The sequence below is a fragment of the Acanthochromis polyacanthus genome, chromosome 18 (genome assembly GCF_021347895.1).
Source record: "Acanthochromis polyacanthus isolate Apoly-LR-REF ecotype Palm Island chromosome 18, KAUST_Apoly_ChrSc, whole genome shotgun sequence".
NCBI lineage: Eukaryota > Metazoa > Chordata > Actinopteri > Pomacentridae > Acanthochromis > Acanthochromis polyacanthus.
Window position 1 is genome coordinate 21543730 of NC_067130.1, and position 18946 is coordinate 21562675.

General features: G+C 40.0%; 1 protein-coding gene across 1 annotated transcript in view; it reads left to right on the forward strand.

Moving 5' to 3' along the window:
* Nucleotides 1-4178: 4178 nt before the first annotated feature.
* zgc:56235 (Voltage-dependent anion-selective channel protein 2-like) overlaps nt 4179-18946 on the forward strand; it is a 30179-nt gene continuing 15411 nt past the window's right edge. Inside the window, exons 1-8 of the mRNA XM_051938778.1 lie at nt 4179-4322; nt 6374-6444; nt 7635-7684; nt 10771-10923; nt 11009-11061; nt 13040-13261; nt 15743-15893; nt 15977-16034. Of these exons, the coding sequence (XP_051794738.1) occupies nt 6378-6444; nt 7635-7684; nt 10771-10923; nt 11009-11061; nt 13040-13261; nt 15743-15893; nt 15977-16034 (754 nt within the window). The 5' untranslated portion in view covers nt 4179-4322; nt 6374-6377. The remainder of the gene's footprint in view (nt 4323-6373; nt 6445-7634; nt 7685-10770; nt 10924-11008; nt 11062-13039; nt 13262-15742; nt 15894-15976; nt 16035-18946) is intronic.

Sequence of the window (18946 nt, forward strand, 5' to 3'; positions counted from 1 at the left end):
CTTCCCCGACACGGGGAAACGCCATGTTTGTCACAAACTGTTAAGGAGGACCGGAGGAGTATGCAGTGTGAAGCTGCGCCTGTCGAGGGCGCTGTTTGTCTCTCAGTTACACCGAACACTTTCGAGAAGTACAGCCATGGCCATAAGTTTGGACACAGCATGACTTACTATGTCTGTTTTGATGTCTATTACAGAACATAACTAATATTTTTTGACAGCACCAGTTTAATTAGTCAACAAATCAACAAGGGATATAATATTATCAATAAATTCCAACAATTGGAACAACTTTGTTCCCAAAACATAATATTAGAAGAAAATAACAAAAAATGCAGTACTTTCACAACACCGAACTCTTTTGATGTTTTTTTTAAATATGAAACTTAATATAGTTCTCAGGAGTTGTGTACTGTATTGTAAGTGACAATTTTGTGGTATTTTCTAAGATTCACAAGCGTCATGGTACTTGTGTCCAAACTTATGGCCATGGCTGTATAATAAAAAAAAAAGTTAGATTTGTAGTGGATTTTTGTTTGACCAACAAGTTTCTTCTGACTCAGAATGGCACAAACAAGTGACAAAAGGCAGTAAGACCCTTTATATTATAGATATCTTGACCTATAGAGGAGGTAGATATAAATTGCAGAGGGCAAAATGCATTTCTTTGCCATTGTAAAGCACCTTGAATTACTCAGAATTACTCATATCCTTCAAATTGTTGCATTTTTCTTTTGAAAAAGAAAAGAAAATGCAGCTTCTGTCTTATTTTCATTGGTTCTGGTAATTTCTATTCTGATACACTAACACTGGGAACAGATGATGCACTGGTTCTCTAGTCAGATGCATGTCAAGATTAAAACCGAAGATCACACAGAGAGCTTGTTATAAGGGTCCATCACTGAGAGAATTGCACACTGTATCTGCTTACAAGATGGGGAGGACTTTGAAGTGTTAGCCAAGTGTGTTCAGGTTCAAGTAGCCACAGTGCAAGCATCATCAAAAAGTACCAGAGACTCAACCTTGAAAAGTCTGGCAAGGACGGTAGAGACCTTAAAGAATCCAAGGATCAGTAGTAAGATCAAAACATCAGGCAGCATGAAGCATTTTAGATGTACATTCTGTCTTGTTAATCTGACAACAGCTGAGCATCTTTCCTGTCTGAATGAACATCCTGTTCACTTTAATGTAAGTCATGCCAGCGACCATGATACGATTAAGTAAGATAAACTTTTTTGATCCCTTATCAGAGAAACAGACATGTTACAGCAGTTAGATACATGGAAAAAGTAAGACCAGAAATGCAAAATGTACAATAAAACAAACAAACAAAAAATACTGAGACATAATGAAATCTGCACTACTCAGTCACACCATTATGACCACTGACAGGTGAAGTGACGGACATCGATCATCTTGTTAGAATGTAATTAATGCAAGGTTCTGCTGGAAAACCTTGAGTCTTGACATGTATCACCCACATAAACATTGCAGGTCAAGTAACCCCCTACCCTGCATGGCAACAGTGGTCTTTGATGCCAGTTGCCACCCTCAACAGGACAATGCACCCCGACACACTGCAAAAATTGCTCAGGAGTGGCACGGAGAACATGACAGAGCTAAGGTATTCACCCGGGTTCCACACTCCCAGATCTGAATCTTATTGAGCATCTGTGAGATGTACCAGGATAAGCCTGATCGAGGTAGATCCCACTCTGCAACCCGTAGGACCCACAGAATTCACTGCCACCATCACAGTGCCACAGGACGTCCCCAGAGATCCTGTGTCCATGAACCACTGGGTCAGAGGAGTTTTAGCAGCATGAAGGAGACCAACACAATATTAGGCAAGTGGTCATAATGTTATACCTGATCGGTGTATGTACACCTTTCACATGTACAGATGACACATGATGAAAATACATATAAATTTCAACAGGTGTCACATGATGGATCATGCATTAAATTGTAGGACACATATGCTGAACAGATTGTTACTTTTATACAGCATTGTGCCACATTTCTGTTGCTGCCTTCAAAAAGTTATCAAGAGAAAAGACCAGTGCATATGAAGAGCTGTTAGAAAACAGTGTTACATTTTCTTGTTGATTAGGAAGAGCTATTTGGAGGTAAATAGTGTTGCATAAATATTGTTGCATTTCAAGGCAATAAAGAGAAAAATGTGTGCACTGGAAGAAGAATAAAGGGATGAAAGGGGTTACATAATGAAAAACTGCACCTGAAGGGTTGTGAAGACAAAACAGTGTTACATTCCATTAATGCACTTGATAAAGTTGTAAGGAGAACTGGGTTACATGATGGTACTACATTTGGAAAGCTATAAGGAGAACAGTGTTAAAATATGTAGTTACACAGGAGTAGCACTGTTAGTCATGGACATGTTAAACAGTCTGTCTGCAGAAGGAACAAAGGACCAATGGCAACATTCCTTCTTGCATTGTGGATGCAGTAGTCTGTTGCTGAAGGAGCTGCTTCACACAGTTTCACACAGGGGGTGATGTCCATGATGGATGTCAGCTTGGCTAGCATCCTCCTCAATGGAGTCCAGAGGGCAGTGTTGGACAGAGCTGGACCTTCTGGTCAACATCCACTGAAAACTACTGCATAGATGATTGCTAATGCAACCACAGTTTCATATAAGGTTTTCAACAATGAACTTGTAACATTTCACTGTCAATGCAGCACCAATCTGAACTGAAAATTCACATTAAATAACAGGCACGAACAAGCAACTGCTGACTTGTGTGTGTGTGTGTGTGTGTGTGTGTGTGTGTGTGTGTGTGTGTGTGTGTGTGTGTGTGTGTGTGTGTGTGTGTGTGTGTACTTGTACTTGCTACATGGTGAGTACCATTTTCTGCATTTAACTATCAAAGTGAGGACATTTTTACAAAGTGAGGACATTTTGGCCGGTCCTCACTTTGAAACAGCCATGTTTGAGGGTGAAGACTTGTTTTTAGAGAACAGGTATGAATTGAGGTTTGGTTAGGGTTAGGGTAAGGATTAAGTTTAGGCAATCAGTTGTGATGGTTAAGGTTAGGGTAAGGCTCTAGGAAATGCATTACGCCTATGGATGTCCTCACTAAGACAGAAGTACAAACATGTGTGTGTGTGTGTGTGTGTGTGTGTGTGTGTGTGTGTGTGTGTGTGTGTGTGTGTGTGTGTGTGTGTGTGTGTGTGTGTGTGTGTGTGTGTGTGTGTGTGTGTGTGATTTGCTGAAGAATTTTTCCAAGCTTCAGCATCAATGTTAGTCCAAAACATCACAGAGAGAAAAGACAAAGATGTGTGCCAAAATCACAAAACACCTTTCTAACTCACTTGGCACTAGAATTAAAAAAAATATTAGGCTAAAAAATTAATTAACTATAATAACAAAACTTTACTGCCGTAAAAACGGCAGTAAGCCCATTTATCAGTTATAGAGACTGATGGAGTTAATACAGTAGAACATGTCACATTGTGTATTTTTCTTCACACCAGACGGGTGAGCTGTCACACCAGAGTCACAGTTTATCAGTTGCAGGTAAATATGTTGTCACAGCTGTCCTCAGTTTTCACTGTTTTTTGGGGGTTTTTTTTAGAAATGAACTGGGCTATTTTTGTTTTTTAGTACATCATTATGTACTATACATCACTTGGTGTATTTTTTAATCTAGTGTAAATGACCTGCTTGAGTGCAGCGGCTCAGTCAATCACTGCAGTGGGTTTTTCTAAAAGAAGTCATTAGGAACATTAATGGAAAAGTGACCTCTGTCTGACAAGATGGCATCATTTTAATGGAGGGATGATGTAGCAACGATGCAAATCCGATGTCTAAAAGGGCTTTGATCAATTTCATTTGACCAGTAGGTTTCTTCTAGCTGAAAATGGCATGAGTAAGTAATAGCGTGCGTGCCAGTGTGTTGAACATTAAACATATCCAGAATATTTGATTGGTAATATGAGAGTCATGTCGAGGGGTATCCAGTAGTTTGAACCAAAAATAACAAAACCTTTTCTGTGGTTGTGGTAATATAACAGTGAGACTTTTTGAGTAAAGACAACATTTGAAATGTTGTCGACTCGTCTCTGTATCTAAATTAAACCGTCGTGGCTATAAATCCAGGTGGGATTATTCTCTCACATCGACTCTCTGCTGGCGCTTCTCAGTGACACCGCGCATGCTCCGTAGTAGTCTCCTTCATCGTGCCCTGTCCCCGTTATATTGAGCACTAAGCTAGGCTAACTGTCAATCTGCTCCGCAGCATCACACTCCAGGGACGTTCCGGGCTTTGCACACTCCCTTTGCAGACACCTTAGCTCCTTTGGTAAGTAGCCTTTTGTTTATTCTTCTTAAAAAAAGCTTACTGCTGAGCTCTGTAATACTTGTGCAATTATCCTTTTACGTTACTTTTCTATCCAAGGTTAGCTGGATTCCTAGCTAGCGTGTTTTAGCGATTGAGCTAACGGTGTGTGTTATGTAATGATGTTTAGCCTTGTAATGCACAGTTTAATCCCAGGATGATAGGTTTCCTGTGATACAGGGTATAGCTATAGAGCTGTAACGCAACTTTAGGAGCTGGGTTCAGTGTATGTGACTGTATGAGGGTGTGTGTGCGTGTTTAGGGGCAGTCTGACGATTATGAGCTTTAACTAACTAGTCTCTCAGTTGTATCATTTTGTTGCTAGTTAGCCAGCTAGCTGTCAAGCCCCCACACCTCTTTCAGTGGCCCATCTGTTGTCCTTTGTCCCAGAGTGGAGATGCAGCACCAGCTCTTTGTTAACAGCTGCAAAAACCAGCACTGTTTTACCGTTTTTTCTTTTTCAGTTAATGTGAACCAGCCGACCATACGTAAAGAATGCGGATTTAACTGCCATATCTCCAAAGATGAAGCATGTAGCCCCTTTTTCGATGCAGCCATGAGCTCAGATTTATTACCTAGAAAGCATGAGGGCCTTTTGTTCTGCTGCTGGTGCACCTGCCCCCTAAGCTGCTCCATGTGTGTCTGTGCACACTTGTGCAAATGTACAGAATGAAATTTATTTTTATTCGTGGCACTTCTTACTAGAACTTTGTAGTTTCTTAATTTAGTCATGATACAGAGCTCATTTGTTGTTAGCTTCCCAGCAGCCTCTTAAGGAACAGCTTGTTCTCTTCTGCTGGACCTCACTGGCAGAGATGGAGCTAAGGGGTGTCCAGGGGTGGCCATGACCTCCTCAGACTAAAGTGTCGTCCCCACACAACATAGAAGTGTTGTTAGAGGGCCACACGTGTAGAACTGGCATTACATCCAGTGACTAGTATTTTTCTGGCAGAACCATCTTGTTGAAGCATTGCCCTACAGCTGTTGTTCTGACACAGGTGCATTTTAACCTTCCACCTTGTGCAGTTTCTGGGTGTTTATTCTACTGTCAACCTATTTCTCACAGGAAATGTGAAGGCTACATAGCCTACGTACGTTTCAGAGCTGTTGCAGGGGCCAGTCAATTTCAGTTTTCCCTGTGTTATAGATCTGCAATATTTTCTATAAACTACTAAGAACACGTCATTTAGCAACACTGTTGTGTGATGCTGTTGTAGAAATGCTCATTAACCTTCTGAACCCACTACAGTTTCTGTGGTTTTATTTGATGAAATATCACAGTTTTAAGTTGAGCTGTTGTAAAGTTTTCTGACAGAATGACATGTCACAGAACAGCTCTTGATGGACCATTGGAAAATTGGAAACCTGATAATTCTTTTTTTTTGTGGCTTTGACAAATTGTGTTTTAATTACATTTAAAAAAAAAAAAAAAAAAAAGATGACATGCCTTTATAACCCATGGATTGGCTTTGGAGTTCAGATGGTTAACAGCGCCACCACCCCTATTCAGTCACAGTAGTAGTCAGAAAATGTTAACACCGATTTGAAGCAATTCAAAGATTTCATGTTATTGCCACTGAAAAGTGTGTATGCCATGTAAAATTGATTTGCTTTTATATTTAAGTTAAGAAAAAGTTTGTGCTTGTCTGTGTTAAAGTGTATGTGATTTACGTTTAGCAAACAATTAAAATAAAACGTAAAGAGACATTGTCCTACCCAAATGTGAGTAATGATCTCAGCCCGGACACCCCGTTGAAAACTGGCTGCGCTGCCGTTTACGCTGCCGTTTAATCGTGTCACAGATACTTGCATTGTTTGGACAAAACTGCTGTGACTTCTGTTAACTGCTCATTCACAGTTAATTTTGCTGCTAGTGTACCATCATGGATGATGCAAATGGAAAACTCTTCATACATTGCAATGATGAATGCTAACTCCTTTGTAAAATAGTGAAATATTCTGTTTCTTTGTGAAATCTGTGACTCAACATTAAAGTTAGACTTTATCTTCTGCAGCACAATGGCCGTCCCCCCATCATACTCAGACCTGGGCAAGGCTGCCAAGGATATATTCAGCAAGGGCTATGGTGAGTACTATTTTAGCCCCAGGAGTAAATTATTAACTGTAAGGAATTCCTGAAATATACTGCTTGTTCAAATCTGCTGACTAAATGTGAGACTTTTATCCACTGTACTACAAATGGTTGAAACTCACTGATGAAAACAAAAGAAACAGTTCAGCAGATATCGAATCCAGTAGCTATCTTTGAAAAAGTAGATATGACATGTCTGAACTGGCATCCAGAGGGTAGGTGTTACTTTTTGTAATGTTTTGAAGATGCAATATGGACAATTCAAAAGATACGAAACACAGTGTCTGTTTACAGTATATGCACATGTATTGCAGTAAATAAAATTTAAATAAAAAAGCAAGGGAAAAATCTGACAAATCAAATTACTTCATCACATAGATGGAAAATATATGTAAAAAAAATCAAATATTATTATCAATCAGTTCTTCTGGTTAATTTGCAGGATGATTGCTATTAGAGGGACATCTATTGAGGGCCAGCGATTTGTCAACCAAATGATGGCTTGTTTGACATCGAATTGGCAGCTATATTGATCAAATAATGTTATTGATGTTATTATTTTTCTCCAAGCAAGAATTCCAAAATAATACATTGTTCTAGATTCTCTGAATAAGAATATGTAGCTTTTCTTTTTTTTGTCATGAATAACTGATGAGGTTTGAGGTTTTGATGCAGATCTTTTGAATTTTAGTAAATGGACTTATTTACTTTCTTGCTCATCCCTCATACATGGTTTCAGCCAGCTAGCTTAGCTTAGCATGAAGACAAGTGTACAAATCTGCATCAAAGTCTTCAGAGCATCTTCTAGACACAAAATAAGAATAAAATTGTTCTCAATTGCTGACATGTGCTTATTAATAGAAACTACAATTTTCCTATGTTCCCAAAACGCCTCACATACAGGCAGTCATGCTCTATGCTGTGCATAGAGAATTCTCTAGTTTCCACACAGTTTTTGCAGAGCAGCAGCTCAGGCAGGTTTGAGACCAAAGAATAGATTTAAACTTTTAAGTAAGGAAGAAGAAACTAGGTGATTTTATCTGCAGGGGCTGGGTTGTAGGAGCAGAGCATTTTCAACATCTTTATCACAGTCGATCATGTTAATTTATTTGACAGAAGCCAAGTGTGTGTTTAGTACTTGAGTCATTCTCTTCACATTTAACCTAAATTCTGGAATCCTACAGGCTTTGGTGTTGTGAAGCTGGACCTCAAGACCAAGTCGCAAAGCGGAGTGGTGAGAGTACCCTTTTCTTTTTACCTGCCGTTCCTATAAGTCCATATGTCCCGCCTTGCACTTTCCTGCTGCTCTCTAAACCCCCAAATTGTACTGCGTGTAGCACATTCCAACTAAAGCCCCTTTCAGACATCCCCTCTGTTCCGACAGTAACAGACCATGTCAGCTTCATGTCTGACTGAGCACCCTGCTCACTTTTCTGTAAAAGTTGCAATGGCAATCCTCCTAGGTCAGGCCTTGTAGCATTTAACTTTCAATTTCATAAGTCTGAATTGCTCCCAGCTTCATCAATGGAAATGAATGGAAACGACTGTCTTAATCACTTTGCTCTACAATTTCCTAATCTTCTCAGCTGCAAACTTAATTTATCCATAATGATAAAACTTTACTACAATTAAAAATAGACACTAGCAGCTTATATTAATGATACTCACTTATATGGAATGTGATCCAAGTTTTATTTATTCCGTCAACAGGCACTATAATTGCTTGAAGGAGTTTTTCCTCTCAGTTTAAAAAATGCTTGCTATATCGGATGACGGCAGGTGAACTTTCTTTGACCTCAGACAGGTGAGCTGTCACACACAAAAATATCAAACATCGGCTCTGTCCGTCACTGAACGAAGCAGTGGTGAACAGTAATGTAGAAGAGACCGAAGTTTGAATGCTGTCACTTAAATGGTGCAGTGAGGCCAGCAATGTTACAGATCCCATGTCTGAAAATGGCTAACGACAGCAGAATAATCACACTTGTTACGCTCCTGCTGTACCTCGGAGCCTGAAGGTTTCTAGGTGCTGACCTGCTTGGAGAAACGCGACAGGCCTCCAGTTGTCTGTGTGGCCTGTCAGTGTCTCTTCTGCCTTTCCTAACCCTGCTCTGTCTCCATGCTGCTGCCCTGGACTGCTCTCATGTAGATGGTAAGATCAGTGTCAGAGCCCGATGCTCTGCCTGTCTGTGTCAGTGCAAAGAGATAATAATCCATGGCTTTCTGTCCCGTTCGTTACACCTCACCCTCTGCTTAGTTGCACATGTTTTTCTGTAAATATTATAGTTGAATTGTTTTTCATTTTCATAATTGTCATTTCTGCAGCATGGAAATCTGTGCAGTTTCTGTCACATCACTCTCACGTTTCCTTGTGATTGTCATTTCTTTGTGGTCTTTGAGTTGGTCTCACTCATTAATTTTTGGTTGCATTTTTATCATCAATCAATCAAGCTTTTGGTTTTGACTAATCAGTTCATCTTTCTTGTAATTAATGTTGCAAAATAGAGAAATATTTCTGTGACTGTTTCCTAAAGTCTAAAAATTCTGATTTTAAATCTGGTGTGTAGTGTTTGTTTACAGGCCAAACTAGTTACTGAAATAAAAGCCCAGCCTCATATCATAGAAACAGCTCTCAAATTAATGAGCAACTTTTCAGCTACTAATATGTGAAATCAGAAGTTATACGTGCTTGAGTTGTTTTGTAATTAACATAGTTTTTACGGGAGTTTATCATGTGACATTAGCATCAACCTGAATACATGCAATTTTTTTCTGGTTCAAAAAACTAAATTCAGTGTCTGTTATTTTCATGCAGATCAATACAGAAAGTGTCTTTTGGTTCTGTATGTTCCTCAGTTTAAGACATTAACTCTGGTTGTATGATGCTCACATTTGGACTGCAACTACCAATTAGTTTCATTATTGGGTAATTTATTACTTTCTTGAAAATATCAACTAGTTCCTCACAAAGCCCAAGATGTTACTTTGATAGATAGCTGGTTAGTTTACTATGATAGAAGAGAAAACAAACCAGAAAATAAGAAAATTTGAGAAGCTCTTCAAATTGGTAAATTGATGACATTTATCCATATACTGTAGGAGCAAATATCTCAATAAGTGCTAGATGGATTTCTGTGAAATTCTGGACAAACATTCGTGTAACTTCTCTTATTCAGTAACTATGTCAAAATCATGTTGAAGGGGTGCCCGTATAGCTCATCGGGTTAAGCAGGCGATTCATGTACAGGGCTGGTCTCCGACGCAGAGGCCCGGGTTCGATTCCTGCCTGCAGCCCTTTGCTGCATGTCTTCCCCCTACTCTTCTCCCCATTTCCTGTCACTCTTCACTGCAACTATCAAAAAAAAAAAAAAATCATGTCGAAGGATTGGCTCAAAAATTGGTGCCTAGACAGTGTTTACTGTTTCCTTCAATGCCACTATGTGATAAGTTAATTATTTTATTGAACACATTCATGGTCGTCAGAGGATGAACTCTAAGAACTTGCATTTCCCACTACTTCGACTTTTTCATCCAGCAGCACCAGCAATTCAAAACTTGAACTTTTCCACTACCTAATTTATGAAAATACCTGCAAAGGTCATTATATCCTGCCCGCCTCAGCTGCACTTTGCTTTTAGAGCTACAGTTTACAGTTTCATTTTGCAGACGCTTTTATCCAAATCAACATACATCTGAGAGTAGATGCAAGAGGTAGGTAGGTGGCCCTTATGTCTAAGAGTCCTGACTGAACTATTGCACCGTCATCAGGATTTAGAACCACTGATCTCCAGTGCCAAAGTCAGGGATGTTAATTACTGGTAAGTAAGGCCCACAAAATGATTTCATGGGGTTCCTTGTAGTTGCAGATTTTCAGTCTAGTTTTAATGTGGATTTAATAATGCTGCCTGGCAAAGGGACTGCAGCTGCTGTATGGAAAGTTGAAGATTCATAGTTTAATTTGCAGATACTCAGTGTTTGTGTCTGTGTGTTTTTTTTTAAACACACTCTCTAATACTGCAACGGTGACATTTTAGATGCTGTCCTGGTTGTATTCATGAGGTTTATCATTCTTATTTTCTGTCCATTTTCTGTCGATGTCTCGTGTTACTGGTGTCCTGCATGGATTCCTGTTAGCGGCTGTCTGCTCATCTCAATGTAACTTTAATGTAACTGTACTTGTCTTTCTTTTTGAAATGAATAACTAAGTTTGCTTGCAGCTCTTGTCAAGTTCTTTTCATCCCCTCTGTTCTTTATTAGTGATGCTTTGTCCATGGAAAGTCTGTGACTTTTGCTTCGCACTGATTTTCTCTCTGCTGTCAGGAGTTCAACACATCTGGCTCCAGCAACACAGACACGGGGAAGGCCTCAGGAAACCTGGAGACCAAATACAAGATGAAGGAGCTGGGCCTGAGCGTCAACCAGAAGTGGAACACAGACAACACGCTGGCTACTGAGGTCACTGTGGAGGACCAGGTGTGTGCTGGGGCTTTAAAATCTGATCACAGTTCAGTGTGTGAGTCCCTCAAACTGTTGACACTAAATTTTATTCTCCTTCCAGCTGGCTCAGGGGCTGAAGGTGGCTCTGGATACCTCTTTTGTACCAAACACAGGGTGAGACTACAGTTATTTGTTTAAATGTCTGATACTGTGCACTGTGGGGTTATAAGAAATATTTTGTTATAAGTTTAAACTTTGGGTCAGGCCTGGTTGAATCAAGTTTTCAATGTCTTTTTGTTCACTCAGTTAGTAATTAGCTGCCACTTCCTCCTACAGCCTATAAAGGATCAGAAATAAATTCTGCCCATTTTGAATCATACTTCATTACATTTGTTATATTTAACCTAAGCCAAATTTTGCTTTGTTTATCACTATCCATTTTAGGAAATATTCTTGCAATATACAATATTTTCTTCATTGCTGAGTCTCTAAAAATGATCAAACCAACAATAGGTGAGTTTATTTCTCAATTTTTAGAATTGTTTTTGATTTGGAAAAGCAAAAACTGTAAAACAAATACACAGAATAAAAAACACAGGCAACAGATTAAGCTTATACAGTTCACATGGTCACAATCATGAAGTTTTTGTTGCCGATGGCTGTCAGAAAAATATTTGAGATTAACAATTTAATTGTCTTGTTCTGATCATTTTATTCATCTGTTAGTTTTAGATTAGTGATATTATCACTTTTGAATACCACCTCTGCTGGAGATTCAACAAACACCTTCTCCAAGTTATTGGATTCTCTTTTTTCATTTGGCTTACAACCAAAACGTTCCCATGTTACGTTAATGTCAGTCGATGGTCATCAAAATGCAGTCGGATGAATATTAAATATTAAACACCTTGAGGTAAACATGACATTATAGCAGCAAAACAAACAGTGGAAAATGATGGTGAAACATTCCTGTTAGTCTCATCCAGCTATTTCACACAGATGAATAGAAATGATTATATTACTTAACTGCATTCAGCTCAAAGAATTCTGACAAGTCTAGTCTACATACAAAACTGCTTTGTGTTCAGGGAAACATGTCAAGTTTTCTGTTAATCAAGAAGTCAAATTTCATGGTTCGCCATTTTTGCAAGACTACCAGGAAAAGCACTCCCAGAGCGCAGCACTGTGCTAAGGCCACTCAGTTGTATAATTTCTGATGGATAAGTTCCAAAACATCCTCAGCCGTCGATTTGTAATTTGATCGCAATCATGTGATTGTCAGCAGGCAGCTGATGTAGTTACAATGACCTCATGACCTTATCTTGCAGTGATACAGAAATCTTTAACAAATCCATGCATCCAGACTCATCACTGCTAAAATCGAATCACTTCATCCTTGTATCATTTCAGACCACCTCTGAAAATTTCATCCAAATCCATTAGTCCGTTTTTGAGTAATGTTGTGAACAAACAGACAAACATATGCCGATCATCACCTAACTCCGCCGTGTTCCCTGGCGGAGTAATAAGCTAAACAATTAAAAACACAATTAAATAAAAAGAAAAGAAGTTTCTTGCAGCCTCCAAAAGTAATCCAGTTTTTGCATGGCACGTGGTATTTACTCTGTAGAAGGAAGAAATAACCGTAAATAACGGCTGTTATTCTTCCCTTTTGTATAATATCTGTATTCATTTACAATAACTGTTTTCGTCCAATATAATCAGTACACAGTTTTAAAGAACATGCCAATCTCTCAGTATCATATGCTGCTCTTATGCTTGTTATCTGCTCTACTTTTGCTGCCGATTCCTCATCAAACCGTTTGTTCTGTGTCTTAGTATTTCGCTGCTCCGTCTGTGGCCGCAGACTATTGATTCTCCTGAAGGTGTAAACCACTAAAAAGTGGCCTCAGTAATTTCCCATAACAGATGCTCACAAGAGAATGTTACCTATACAGGATATTCACATTTGGTGTTGTCTAGTGAGTATTTAGAGAAGCAGGAAGGTGTTGGTGGTGTTGAGTGAGTGGTACTGAAAGGATATGTTCCCTCATTCATGTGTGTTTAATAGACAACATATTTGCTTTTGGCTCTTTCATTGATTGAACAGCAGAAATGTAGACTGTCACTACTAAGCCGACCTGTTTTTCAGGAAGAAGAGCGGCAAGCTGAAGACTGGCTACAAGCGTGACTACGTGAACCTGGGCTGTGACGTGGACTTCGAGGGTCCCATCATCCACGCTACTGCTGTGTTGGGCTATGAAGGCTGGTTGGCCGGCTACCAGATGGCCTTCGACACGGCCAAATCCAAACTGGCCCAGAACAACTTCGCCCTCGGATACAGGGCTGGAGACTTCCAGCTTCACACCAACGTGTGAGTGATTTACTGAAGTCTTTAGAGACAAGTCATCTTGGTAACCCTTCCAGACAGAGACACAACTCTAATTTTAACTGCATGTATAGAATCACTAGTCAAATCAAATAACACAGTGTTTGGTGACCCTAAAATTACACACATCTTCTGGTAAACACACATCTCTGCTGTTACAGAACTCTCCCACAGATTTCTGTTCAGATTCCATCCATCCATCCATCCATTATCTATACACAACTTAATCCTCATTAGGGTTGCATGGGGGGGCGGCATATAGACAAACAATCACACTCACATTCACACCTATTGACAATTTAGAATCACCAATTAACCTCAGCATCTTTTTGGACTGTGGGAGGAAGCTGGAGAAACCCGGAAAAAACCCACGCATGCACAGGGAGAACATGCTAACTCCATGTAGAAAGATCCCAGGCCCCAAGCTGGGATGCAAACCAGGTATCTTCTAGCTGCAAGGCAGCAGTGCTAACCACCAATCCACTGTGCAGCCCGTCTGTTCACATTCAGTTTACTAAATATGTTTTATGAGAAGTCCAGATGCCTCGATCTCTGTTGCTCTCAAAACATACATTTTAAAATCTCTCTCCTTCAAGTGTTGGAGCGTTATCACATGAGACGCCATCAAAATGGTGACTCTCACACGAGGAGGACAGTATGAACAGTTTAAACTCTGGGCCAGGTATTCTATACAGCATTTAAGTCCTACGCTGCAGCTTTTCCTGTGTGCTAATTGCAATGTTCCAAATCATGATTTCATTTTGAAGTCAAGTAATCGTTCAACCCTCTGTGGCTGCAACCAGTTTTGGCTCCTTAAAACTGTCATTTCTGCTTGTTTCCTACTGCCTCTGTTTGTACGTGTCCACTCTTTATTTAGAGGTTTCTAAAAATGTGTATTCATTTTTAAAAGACCAGCAGAAGAGAATAGAAAAATCTAAAGTATAAACATTAAAACAGACATAAAAGGAAACAAAAATTGAGACATTATCTCAAAATTGTGACTCATCTCATACTTACAAGCTTTAACATCAATATACACCCCCTGTCAAAAGTTTTAGTACGCTTTCTCATTCAAATAAAGTAGAACCTGTCCTACAACTTTTGACAGGGGGTGTATCTACCAAATTTGGTACACATATGCAGCACATCAGGCTGAACAAAAAAGTCAGTGACAGCCACATTCCAAACCCAACAGGAAGTGAGCTATTTTGCATTGAATGTCAGATTTTGCCCATTTTTCATTTTTTTCTAGAGCAAACTCCTCCTAGGGGGAAACTTCAATTCACCTCAAATTCGGCCAGTACATACAGGAGGCCTTAATGATCCAAAGTTATTAAAATCTTTTTCCACAGTCAAAGGGCGTGTCCGTGGCGGCCTCTGGAATTTTGATCCTTCGCCATGAAATTTCAAATGCTGTGTAAATGCCCTGAACATGCTCCAATCTGCCTGAAACTTTACATGTATGATCAGAGTCCTGTCCTGATCACATCCATATGATGAAATACACCCCCTGTCAAAAGTTGTAGGACAGGTTCTACTTTATTTGAATGAGACAGTGTCCTAAAACTTTTGACAGGGGGTGTATGTGTTTTATTTCTGAGGTATTTTGGAGAATGTCACTGAAAGGTCTTTTTGTGGGAACAGATTAGTTTTCACAAGAGGTACAAAATATAATGTTGCCAGTAATTCACTTAGTCACACTTTTGGCTGTAATGTGAGCCCAGTATTTTACCCTGTATTTGTTTACTTGTGAAAAAATGAAGTCTGCCAAATTACCTATTAATACTTCCTTTTTGCTGTGTCCTGTTGGATACACTGGAAAATATCAATGAATTATTTTGATAATGATGAAGATATGATAAAAACCTGATGATTTTCAGGCAACTTCTGACTGTCCAAGTGCTTGCACAGTCAGTCTATTCATTATTTTTTAGCTGTGATATCTTTTCTCGGGCTGCACAGTGACTTGGTGGCTAGTACTGTCACTTCACAGCTAGAAGATCCCTGGTTCGCATCCTGTCCTGGACCTGGGATCTTTCTACATGGAGTTTCCATGTTCTCCCTGTGCATGCGTGGGTTTTCTCCGGGTACTCCGGCTTCCTCCCACAGTCTAAAAACATGCTGAGGTTAACTGATTACTCAAAATTGCCCGTAGGTGTGAATGCGAGTGTGATTGTGTGTCTGTATATGTACCCTGCGACAGACTGGCGACTTGTCCAGGATGTACCCTGCCTTCGCCCGAGTCAGCTGGGATAGACTCCAGCCCCCCATGACCCTAGTGAGGATTAAGCGGGGTATAGATGATGGATGGATATCTTTTCTCTTCAAAATGTTTTAGCTTTTGTGAATTCAATTCTCTTCTTTATTATTAATTTCAAATATCAGGGCTCAGTCAAAACATCACTGTGGATGAATGCATTTCCACTTTCTGTGCACATAAATGAATCTGTGTTTTTTCTATCTCAGTAATGACGGCACTGAGTTTGGTGGCTCCATCTACCAGAAGGTGAATGATGAGCTGGAGACGGCGGTCACTCTGGCATGGACCGCTGGCAGCAACAACACCCGCTTCGGCATCGCCGCCAAATACAAACTGGACAAAGATGCCTCTCTGTCTGTAAGTGTAAGCAGCACTACTATTGAAGCCAATTCCGTTGTGTTGTCGTGTCGTTGTGTTTCACATGTTGTTTCACCCCACAGGCCAAAGTGAACAATGCCAGTCTGATTGGAGTCGGCTACACCCAGAGCCTTCGGCCAGGTAGGCTCCTGTCCAACCCACTGTTCTCATCCACGCAAATACTTAATTTAGAGTCACACAACCACATCTGGTTAATTAAAAACTTGGGCTGAAAGCTCACGAAGCTACTGAGAGAATTTCTAAACATGTCATCAAATACTGTCTGCATGTTGATATTTTTTGTTCCTTTTGTCAACATAATTCTACACATAGAACTTGTTTTATCCAGAAATGGCCATGAAATTGTCTTTTCCAGTCTTTGAAGGTGATTATCTAATCAGCAGTTAATAAAAGATAGAGTTTGCTCTGCAAACAGCTCCACTGTCCACATGGTGGAAGTCATGATTGTTATTACCCCATTAAAAGTAGTTGTTCTTCCTGCTGAATAACCTGATTTTCTAATTCAAGGAGCTTAAAATGGTGAAAAATGATGATCAGCGTTTTTCAAAGCCCAAAATGACAAATGTCTGATTTTTCAGTTGACTGTCTTAAGCCCTATTTGCGCGGGAGTAGTATTACCTGGGGACCTCTGGTGATTTGTAATAATTGCCAAGGAGGTCAGTGATCTTAATCCCGTGAGAATGCACCATGTCAGTAATTTGTATTGTAATAATTCCCCCGAAAATTACCTACTATATTTTGCCAAACACCGACGTCCTGGGATAATACTAGTCCTGTGCGAATCTCCATCTCAGTGATTGGGGGGTATTTTAGTTGTTGTTGTTTTTTATTGTGCGTATTTTTCTACATCTTTCTCGGTTGAATTATGGAGGCTGCGGTGGAAATTATTGACAGCATTTAGGAGCAAATACAGGAGTAGGCTGATACATAACAGGCCTAAGGAGCATTCACAGAACTGGCAAAATAAGATCCACCAGAAGAGGGGAATTTGGGAAGATATTGAGATGGATGACATGCATAGCAGCATGCGTTAAGCATATCATTCAACAGGCTGAATCCAAATGCCCTGACGGCCCGTAATCCTGACAGCGCTGCCCGCTGTTCTTAAGTTGCTGCTGTGACATGTTTACTGTTGCCATGACAACTACATACCACGTTAAAAGTGGTCATTTTAACCCGAGCCACAAGCTTTCCATGAACCTAACCTAGTGGTTTTGGTGCCTAAACCTAACGAAACAATAACAATAGTGCTGTTACAACATAGGTTTGTAATGTATTTAAAGTTCAGTCACGGGGGACTTCCAGCAAGATGGCGCAGAGAGAGGCTGAATAGTTCTGAGCTCCTCTAAGTCGGTTAAAATAGCTCCACTAAAACTACCTAACTCAATATACAAATATACGAAATTTAGTAATGAGTGGAGATAGTAGAAAAAGCCGCAAAAATAACAAGAAAACAACACGGGAACAGAGAGCAATGGAAGAAGTCCCCGAACGCAACCGAGCTGAACCTGGCGACATGATGGTGGGGAAAGTTGACCAGGACCACGCTGAGGCCCTCCGGACTGGGCTAGCAAACATTAGCCGAGACATAAAAGACCTCCATCAAAATCTCCACAATGAACTACAAACATTAAAGAATGATATAAAAAGGGAAATGAAACAAGAATTGAACTTGCTCCGAGAAGATATTGACAGCAAGCTCAGAGAGAGTAACGGAGAACTACAAGAACAAAAGACAAAGCTAACTGAAGCTCAGGGCCGTGTAGCGGAACTGGAGGAGTGGAATACCAAGGCTAACAAAGCGCTGCTGCATCTGCTCAACCCGGACCGGTCATATGCAAAACAAAATAACTGACTTGGAGGCGAGATCACGAAGAAATAATATCCGCATATTCAGTCTACCAGAAGAAGCAGAAGGAAGCTCTTTTTTTATTTTTTCTTAATTTGTTTATTGAAACATTTATCATTACTTGCATGACAATTACACATATGTGTTTTGTTTTTTTTAAACCACAAACAAACAAACAACAGCAAATTAACAATGCAAAGCAACCCCCCTACCCCCCCACAGGTCTTCCATGTCTAAACAGTCATTCCAATTCTAACATTCATCTTAAGGTAAGAGTACAGCTAGGTTCACATAAAATAAAATAAATAAATTTAAAAAAGAAGAAAAAAGCATCTGAGTGCATTATTCAGTCCTGCTCCACAGAAGTTGTAATTTCATTATCAAAATATAAGATAAGAGGCTGCCATGTAGTATAAAATTTATCAGTCGATCTTCGAAGTGAAAATTTGATTTTCTCCAACTTAAGAAATGACATTAGGTCAGTCTGCCAGGACTGTTCTCCTGGAGGTTTAGCCAACTTCCAGTGTAGAAGGATACGTCTGCGAGCAATCAGTGAGGCAAATGCTAAAATATTCAGTATCTTGTTACTAAAATCTGCATAATTGGGGGGGACTCCAAAGATTGCAATGAGAGGGCAAGGGGTGATAGCTTTACCTGTAACCTCTGAGATAATCTTGAAAAAACTCTTCCAAAACCCTGTCAGTCTTGAGCATGACCAGAAAGTATGGGCCAAGTCCGCTGGGACAAAGGCACATCTATTGCAGGCCGCACTAGTGTCAGGAAAGATTCTAGCTAGTCGTGCCTTGCTGAAATGAATCCGATGTAGCACTTTAAATTGTATTAAATTAAAGCTGCTGTCCGGAGTTTCCGTTTGTTTTCAATTTATGTATCATTTTTTAACAAAGCTTAAATGTGTTAGTCTAGTTCGATACTATAATATAAAGTTAGTATAACGCGATATGAAAATGTATTCCTGAGCTCCGCCTTCCTCTCATAGACCCCCATGTTATTCCAAAAAGCGCCGGTTGCTGCCGACCAATCAAGTTCGAGCTTCAGCTTTGTCATGCTGTCAATCAACGGTTACGCGCACAGCAAGCAAGCCCATGCAGAGGTGGGCGAGCTACGCACTACGGAACCGCGCGCACATTTGTTTTGCTTGTGGAGGAGAGAGCATCAGGGATCA